The 9,412-nt window shown below is 35.9% G+C and overlaps 1 protein-coding gene across 2 annotated transcripts in view; it reads right to left on the reverse strand.

The window, feature by feature from the left end:
* Positions 1-9,134, reverse strand: part of LOC123875433 (angiogenic factor with G patch and FHA domains 1) — a 31,148-nt gene extending 22,014 nt beyond the window's left edge. Inside the window, exons 1-10 of one of the 2 annotated variants that reach the window (XM_045921252.1) lie at positions 8,785-9,134; positions 8,220-8,645; positions 7,687-7,839; positions 6,902-6,949; positions 6,544-6,814; positions 5,551-5,717; positions 4,833-4,961; positions 4,173-4,278; positions 2,755-2,962; positions 2,160-2,259 (exon numbers count right to left, since the gene is read on the reverse strand). In XM_045921252.1, coding sequence (XP_045777208.1) covers positions 2,160-2,259; positions 2,755-2,962; positions 4,173-4,278; positions 4,833-4,961; positions 5,551-5,717; positions 6,544-6,814; positions 6,902-6,949; positions 7,687-7,839; positions 8,220-8,645; positions 8,785-8,970 — 1,794 coding nt within the window. In that variant the 5' untranslated portion in view covers positions 8,971-9,134. Of the gene's footprint in view, positions 1-2,159; positions 2,260-2,754; positions 2,963-4,172; positions 4,279-4,832; positions 4,962-5,550; positions 5,718-6,543; positions 6,815-6,901; positions 6,950-7,686; positions 7,840-8,219; positions 8,646-8,781 lie in introns of both variants that reach the window. The other variant, XM_045921250.1, reaches the window with a different exon arrangement.
* Positions 9,135-9,412: the final 278 nt, after the last annotated feature.

Consider the following 9,412-nt stretch of genomic DNA (forward strand, 5'->3'; position numbering starts at 1 on the left):
CTTTGAAATGGTAAGCCAGTTATCATTTAACCAGTACCTCTATTGGTTTCTACGCGGCATGGTACCTGAACGCTAAATCGTTTGGCGGAATCTCCTTGTGGTAATTAGCTACGGCCGATACCTTCCTCGAAGCTCGCTTTCTTTGGACATTTACAGAGAGGAGGACAATTTTCATTCCCAAGATTAGTGTTGGAAGGGATAGAATTGCAGGCAAAAGAGCTCAAGGTCGCCAAAGACGCAAATGGTTGGACGATATAAGGGGGTGGACAGGGCTTAGTTACCCGAAGTTGAAAGAGGCGGCTTTAAATAGAAAAGCTTTTCGGATGATGATCGCCAAACTTCGTTTCGAAGAAGGCACGCGATGATGATGATGATGATACCTCCCACAAGATCAGTGACAATAATTTTAGAAATCAGCTTCTAATTTCCCCTGACGGGAATGAAGCCCTCGCATTTTTAAGGCAACAGCGTTCACCACTGCGCCAGGCAGGTATTCATAAAGTATACATTGCTGCTCTAGTATATAATAACTCTCTGCTTAGGATATTTAATGGCGTATTTAAGTATAATTAAATTAATCTAAATCGGTCGATATCGGCTTTAAGTATACAGATAAAGTTTCCGGCTTGAGTTGTCTGATACAATCTAGAAACTTCCTGTAGAACGCAAATCAGATTTGCCAGCTTATGCGACTTTCTTTGCAGTTAAAGAGAATCAAAAGATAGTCAAGCCACCTAAGCCACCTATTGTTAATAATAACTTTATGCCTAAAACTATGTTTTCCTCGCCACAAACAAACAACAAACGTATTTGTTTCACGCGCGTGAAGAAGGCTTCAAACACCTAAATAAAAAAAAATCAGTCAGGTAGTCAGTGGGGACTGCCGACAGAAATTAATTTTTTTCATTATTTTAGTTTTTAAATCTATTGGCACTGCGGACACTATTAACATTGGCATGTCGGTGATGCGATATAAGTTTTTATCCATCCCAAAATCGCCCAACGCGCCTAATGTTTTCACTTAAGTAGGTAAAACTACTACAAATGAAATTCGATGAAGTACAACATTTGCATGACGATCTCTTGTCCTATAACCAAGAAGCGTCTTCCAGTCGCCAAAGTTCGATCAATTTGTAATACTAATGACAATTTCAGTCAAATATCAAACTCCGTCTTCACTGAATAATATAGAGAAGCTAAAAAACATAATGATAGTGTGTAAGCTATACTTAGTGCTCCGGCACCGGTTTGCTCCGAGATTGTCATCCGAATGCTTCGTCCTTCGACTTGCCCGTTTAAAATTAATTCACGACATGCAATAATAGTCAAATTAGGACGCAAGATTCGTCGGAGACCAGCTCATTAAATTTTTATACATCGACGGTATCCTAATGTATAGATAGACAGCCGTTATTCAACTGTATACAGCGTGTTTTTTATTTGGACACTAACAAATACCGGCAAATTCATCCACGTGGACTTTTTCAATACCGTACAAACTCTTTGTCTGAATAAAAAGTAACCTATTGCGACTCTTCAGATCTTTAACTAGATTAGATAGAAAAATCAATGCATTTATTAAAGTTATTAAGTTTATGTTAAATCGCTAGTAAACCTTTAAATAATAAAAATAAAATAAAATTAGATACGCCCTTTGAATAACATATTGAAATCCAATGGGAACGCGGCCGAAGGAAGTTGTTCGATGTGGAAAAATCTGGCACAACGGGTCGAAGTACACCAGAGATCCAAGTGAAATTGCTTTCGGTGGCGTGCGGTGCGGTTGTAGAAAATGGACGGTGGAAAAAGGAACTCAACTTTTCAGAACTCTGCCCGTTATAAAGACGGTAAAAAGTGCAAAGAGAGCGTACGCTTCTGCAGTTCTGTAGACTTTCCAATGAGCTGGATAGCTTGGGATTGTTCACCAATCAGAACGCCCGCTTTAGAATCAGATCAAATGAATGGAGCTGGTACTGGGGTGCTCCAACCAAAGGTAGAGCATTACTCATATCATGGTACGTTTTATTGCAATAATAATGCGGTGGGCGCCTAAACCGTTAATTTTATTCTTATACTGCCCCAGATGAAAAAACAGCCTGTATAAAAAATTGGAAGAGTCGCAGCGCCTAATAATATACGCTATAAGCATATTAACTCACCGGCTCCCGGTCTCCCTGGTTGTCCTTGCCGAGTCCTTCGCCCTTCGACCAACCCATTTTCTCCAGCAATTTGAAACCTTTGTTTTCTGGTGCTATAAACCTGCCAGGAATAAAAGGTGACTATACTTCATTTCTTTTACTAGTATAGTGAATTTTTTTACCTGACTACGGCAAAGCCAAAAGGAAGCGGTCACCATTTTAGCAGTCTATGTATGTATGTAGGTCTGTATTTATGTGTGTTCCACCGTAACGCCTAAAATACTGAGCCGATTTTGATGAAGTTTGCGGGTAGTAGTCGGTTTTTTGTACTGTTTAACTTCATCTTGTAATATATTTATATTTTTAACCCCGACCCAAAAAGAGCGGTGTTATAAGTTTGACGTGTGTATCTGTGTATTCGTCTGTCGCATCGTAACTCCTAAACTAATGAACCAATTTTAATTTAGGTTTTTTTTGTTTAAAAGGTGGCTTGATCGAGAGTGTTCTTAGCTATCATCCAAGAAAATCGGTTCAGCCGTTTAAAATATATCGGGGGTGTTATAAATTTTTAATTTACACTTGTACTTTACCTACCGAGAATAACGGAAGAACTTACGTATTAATATCGGTGCTCTGGGTCTTCTCCGAATGATGAGAGGATCCTACATTCTCTCTTCTCGCTTGTGCTCTATCATTGTAAGCGGTTTCTTCTATCGCCAAACGCTTAGGTGCGTATATGTTCTTCAGTCGTGCCAATTCGAGTTTATGCTGCTTCTGAATACTGCATGTGCGCGTGTATGCCACTTTCTTCTCTTTCTCTTGCGCTGTAAGGTTTAAATTCCTTTAAATATTTGGTACATTAGATAGCAACGATTGGTGTTATTTCGATTAATTGATAGGGCTAAAAAACACAGTGCCACCATTTTCACAATGTTCCGTGCAGAAAAGGATGGTAATTTTAATCTAATTAGTTTTCGTAACTGGATGGTGTGATCAATATCAAACAAAAACATTCAACACGTCTAAATATATTGCTATCCCTTTCATTATGTTCCCTTTAGAAAAGGATAGCACTAGCTGCCAATTTAGTTTAGTTCAGAGATTGTGTACAACAGAACTAACCACACTGTATATCAAACTAGATTGTGCCCGCGACTTCGTCAGCGTGGACTACACGAATTTTAAACTGCCTTTTTAAAAATTCTTTCCACTTTAATGTAGACAAAGAATAAGACAGGAGTTTTCAAAATTGCCACGGAAGCAAAGTTGCGGGAGTTAGCTAATCCGTTAGCTAGTCCGGCTGAAAACCAGCGCTGTATGTTTATTTTATTTTATTTGTTACAAGAACCACCCACAGAATTACACAATCAAATTATAAAAGTTATTCCTTAAACACAGCTCTCGTGTAACTCAATTTACGGGCAGTCACAGCGTGCACCGATAACAATAGTCGTACAATAATGAGATGCAATAAACCTAAAGAATATAAAAATACCTAAGCTTATAAATCTTAATGTAATTACAATTAAATGAATACCTTATATTTTTGTGTATGGGCAAGGCATACAGCCATTTATGCTGAGTTGGGACCCTTTTTTCGTGTTGTGCCACACATGACACAGTTTGTTCCGGCGCTTTTTTGCTTGACTTGACTTTAATGCTCACTAGCCGACGCCTGCGACTTCGTCCGCGTGGATTTAGGTTTTTCGAAATCCCGTGGGAACTCTTTGGTTTTCCGGGATAAAAAGTAGCCTATGTGCTAATCCAGGGTATAATCTATCTCCATTCTAAATTTCAGCCCAATCCGTCCAGTAGTTTTTGCGTGAAGGAGTAACAAACATACATACACACACACACACACACACAAACTTTCGCCTTTATAATATTATAGTGTGATCAAGTATTAGAGGCGCGGGGATAACCTAACCCGTAGGTATAACTCGTAATGTGTGGCACAGCTTTCAAAAAAAAAATATATAGTTTTTTCTTTCTTTCTTTTTCCTAAATTGTTAATATCCATTGTTATATTCTTACTTTCCATAATTAGTCCTGGTTCGCAGTGGCCACATGTATCGTTTCCTGCGTGTATGTGACATAGTAACTTGGTTTCACCCAGCTGTATAGTGCTGCCATGGACTACCTATGACAAATATATAATATAGACTGAATTAAAATTACTCCTGCTAATACTGCTACGATTGTCTATACTCTATCTCTCTTTTACGTAATCCCATACAAATGATAGAGGTAGAGAAAATCTCAGTAGGCACTAACTATTTTGAGTCATCAACCAATCACAAACGAAACTACGTTTTTTTATTAAACTGCGAATGTTTTTTGAAAACATTTTCGAAATAGATTGCGAATGATTTTTGAAAACATGCCTGTGATTGGTTGGTGTCTCAAAATGGCCACTGTTATTTCTGCCTCTATCATTTGTATGGGATTGCGTGACAGAGAGAGCGCTATAGGAACTTCTTTCCGTGGATAGGATATAGCCAGTTTTATTAAGGGCCAGTTGCATAGCCGAGACATATACAAAGATTTACATATATTACATTACATAATAGGCTTGGCGGGGAGCGGGTGGATGAGGAAGGCGGAGGACCGTATTTGGTGGCGCGCTCTTGGAAAGGCCTATGTCCAGCAGTGGACGCATACAGTCTGTTGGCATGTAATGAAAAGACAAAATACCTGCATTGGATCGCTAGTTTGTTGGCTTTCTGACATTCGGCTGCCGTTGAGCAGGGTGCCGTTTTTGGAGCCCAAGTCTACTGCAAAGTACGCTTTTTCCTCCACGTCGTATTTCAGGTCTAAATGATTCTGTAATAAATTCATAATGATATTCTTAGTGATAAAACCTTGATGCTGCCGCCGTAAGCGCAAAAAAAAAAATAGTTTTTGAGCTATCACCAAAAAAATGTGGGAACGTTCAAAAACTAATGTTACTAAAAAGAATGCTAGGTAGACAAACTAAATACCTTGGCCCTAAGTAGTATTTTTTCAGTAACATTAGTTTTTGAAAGTTCCCACATTTTTTTGGTGCATTATTTTTTGAAAATTTCCACGTTTTTTTAGGCGATAACTTAAAATTTATTCTTTGCATCTATCAGCTTTTCAGTTAAAGAACGGCAGTATGGATAAACCTTATTTTAAAAGGACACTGCATAGTTTTATAATTTTTTTTTAGTAGATGACTATATTCAGATGAGATATGCTCATCACATTCAAAAACCAATACAAAATCAACCAAGTTCATTACTACCAAGTTACAACCAGCACATAAACTTTTTGGATGCAACAGTGCTTTACATTTATCATAATCATAAGAAATCACACAATTTGAATGCACTGAAATTACAACTTATATTTAAAAACTTGCATTCTTGATCAAAATTATTATAACACTTACCCTAGAAACATTATGGTCTCTCAAAACTATAGCGTGGTGGTCCCCCTCCCTGCCAATAGTTCCTCCATCCTTAGTGATTAGGTAAAGGCTGCCCACCTTCAGCTTTGCTAATCCTGTCTCTCGGACTATGATACGCATGCAAGGTGGATGATGTTTTGCAACTGATTCTGAAAATAATAATTTTAAGTTTAGTTTTGTTCCTGAACCACAGGAAACCTCGAAAAAATCGGTGTACATACATAAAAAGAAAACGGGGCGAATTGAGAGTCACCTCCTTTTTGGAAACCGGTTAAAAAGAATTCTAAGTCCCAACGCCCACAGATGGAAAGTACTTAGTACAGCTGTTGAGGTGTTTGTTGCTTCTATTTATTTTTATCAACTTCTATATCATTTTATTATTTTATCAACTCTTTGACATAATATTTGGAATTGGTATTACGCGTGCAATTAAAGAAAAAATTAATCGAAATTAAGCTAGCTAATCATTCCATCTCACTCACAAAAATATAATCAAGCCACCTTTCAAACAAAAAAAAACTAAATTAAAATCGGCCCATTCGTTTAGGCGCTACGATGCCACAGACAGATACACAGATACACATATACACACGTCAAACTTATAACACCCCTTTTTTTGGGTTGGGGGTTAAAAATATGTATAAGTACTGTATGAGATTGAATGATTAACGCCGCACTTTTCGATTTGTTTATTTATTGGCACGCGTTATATGGGCAAGAGCCTAGTGGTCCGCCCATTCACCTCGTATTCAGGAGGTCAGGGTCTAACTCTTGGACAGGCACCTTTATCTAACTTCATAATTATTTGGATTCATTATAAAAATAGAAAATACAGGTCTCTTATATTCGAAAAAGAAATTAAGGCTTTATATTTATAAAAAAGTTTAACTTGCAATCATGAATTCTAATATAAAATTAAACTATCTCTTCACAACTTTTTCTAGACATAAAGTTCCAATATTCTATTCCTTTTACCATCATCGCTGGCAGTTGATGTGCTTGCATCTGAAACTTCACCCTCCGAATCCTCACTTGCTGTGTCACTGCATTCACCATCTTCTAACTCTCTATTCAAATCAATCTCTATTTCTTTTCCTTCTACAGATGTATCTACAACTTTTTCTTCATTATCAATTTGCATTTCTCCATCTTTTTCAACCTTGTCCATGGTGTTTTGATTTTCCTGCTTTTTCTTTGCATTCTTAGTCTTCCTGCGTTTTGGTTTGGTTTCCCCATCTTCCTTATCCTGTAATATAACATTTCAGATGTTGGTATTTGGGAGCGACTTCTTAGCATAGTATTTACCTAAGGCGGTTGAGCCTCGGAGTGAAACCTGATTCAATTGTTTCGTCAGGTTTTCAATATCGTCGGAGGGTGGTGCCTGAAAAAAAAAATTAAATATATTTGTGGGATCAAGATCTGATTGCTACTCTTCTAAGAATTTCTCTTTTCAATCTAGATATTACATAATTATTCTACAGCTGTTTGATTTAAAACAGTATCTTTAATATACTTATGCAATGATTTATTTATACCTCAGCTTACTACATAATATAATATTATAAATGTGAAAGTGTCTGCTGTAAGCTTTCCTGTTTTAGCTGTTTTTCACGAAAGGCTCAGAAATGGCTTGCATGCCAAGGAACGACTACTTTTGTCCTTTTATAATAATTAAAGGAAATATGTAGGTATCTAAGTAGATACATATGTACGTACGAAAATGTATCTTTATTCTTTTAATAAACATTGATTTTCATATTAAGACATAACATTATGTGTTAATATGTGTTAGTAATATGTATGTACAAAAATCGCTTTTTTTATACAATTTATATTTGTATTTTTAATTTATATTAGATAAATAAATTTTCATTTCGTTCAATTATCCATATTTTGGATTATCCGAATGCCTTATGACAACAATTAGTCTGGTTAATCAAGTCTCTAATATTTCAAACCTTAAAATGGATTTGTTTGTTACTACACATCTTGATGCCCCAACTACACAACAAAACTGGTCACATTGCTTAAGCACTGCCGGAGTAGGACATATAAATAACTAGATCTACTAACTTTAACAGCTAGTTCCCACAGGATTTATTATTGTCAAATGAATACCTTTTTCTTTTTTGCAGCTTTTTTAACTTGTTGAGTCTTTGTAGATTCGTCCATTGCACTTTTGTCTGGATATGAATGAAACACAAAAGTTTTCTTTTCATCAGAATAATAGTAGTAACAGCCTGTGTCTGTGTGATAGTAAAGCCCCAATTCCTAAAAAACCATACTATAATTTTATAATAATACGAAAGTGTGTCTGTCTGGCTGCTAGCTTTGCACAGTTCATCTGCTTAACCGCTTTTTGATTGAAAAGAACAGTTAGCTTACACCAACTTATTACTTTGTTGTTTGAATAAAGTTAAATTAAGTGGGTGGGTTGTGAAACTGCAGTTAATCTCAATTCATGTCAGAGCTATATAGTGAATACATTCTTTCCATGAGCTCAAGTATTTAATTTATTATTCTAAGCATATGAATATCAAAGTAAGTAAATAAAGCTTATAATGTGTTTATATATATAAATATTAAAAAAAAATCTAGTAGGTAGTCCTTAAAAAATGTGTAAAGGCTAGTTTCAATTTGACAAAACTTACAGAATTATAGTAATACCCAGTTTTGTAATCATAGTACATGCCAGCTGTCTCAACATACACCATTCCAGTCTGCTGCAGGGCATTTTGTGCCACCTCCTTCACTTGGTCAGCAATACTTTTTGTTTTGTCACCATCACTCTGAATGTCCCAAGCAGTTGAAGAGACTTCATTGTTGTCATTGTTTGAGGTTTCATTTTCTTTAACATTATCTATATTATCAGTCTGTGTGTAAGAATCTTTAGTAACTTTTGCATTTTTGTCTGTAAGTAAGGCTTCAATTTCTTCAACTGAAGTTTGAGTGTATGCACTGGTTTTATCAGAAGGGTTAACATCACTGTTTCCTGGTCTCAATGAGTCAATATTAATCTTTTTTTGTGGTAGATCTAAATCAATTTGCGTGCATTGAGTATTTTTACTCGCAAGATTCTAAAAAAAAAGCTTCTATTAATACATAGGTAGGTAGTAGGTACATAATATTCATTGGTTGCAAAATAATAACTTCTAATACAAATATTGTTTTGAACACTATATAATTTCTCTGTAAAAACACTGGGCTACTTACCTTTTTGAACTGACGCTGCAATTTTTTTAATAAAGCATTCTTCATTCTGATAGTTTGCCTCATTTTTAGAACTAATTTCAAGATATCAGGTCTATATTTCAAAGACAGCCGAAGATTTCTTAAACTAAAACTCGTGCGATTTCTTTGAAACTCCACACATTTTGTTGCAAGACACAGTGATGTATCCATTTTTTATGAGTTTATTTTACAAGTATTTAGCGAGAAAACATGAGTTAATAAATAGGTAGAGGTAAACCGTGAAATCATTTGTTTTCAGTTTGGTAAGTTGAGTTCAGATTTGTTTTTAGTTTTGCTTTTGACTTTTCAGTTTTCATTTCACTTGTTTTTCTGTCATCCGTCACTACATACTCCACAGATTACTAATCATATGGTGGTTGATCCAATTGATTCAAAAATGGCTCCAAGGTTGATCCCGCTGCCGGCATTTGTGAACCATAAACACCCATAAACACCTGTGATAAACACATAACCTTATATACTAGGTCTGTGCATATAACATTTCTTTTTTTTTTTTCTCTCTGGTCTGGCTTTACAAAGATTAGCCAATGTCAAGTTTGTAGTTATTTGTAACATGTTACAGTTAGGGAAACTATACAAGTATGGACCCCGT

Source organism: Maniola jurtina, chromosome 20 (assembly GCF_905333055.1).
Source record: "Maniola jurtina chromosome 20, ilManJurt1.1, whole genome shotgun sequence".
Lineage (NCBI taxonomy): Eukaryota > Metazoa > Arthropoda > Insecta > Lepidoptera > Nymphalidae > Maniola > Maniola jurtina.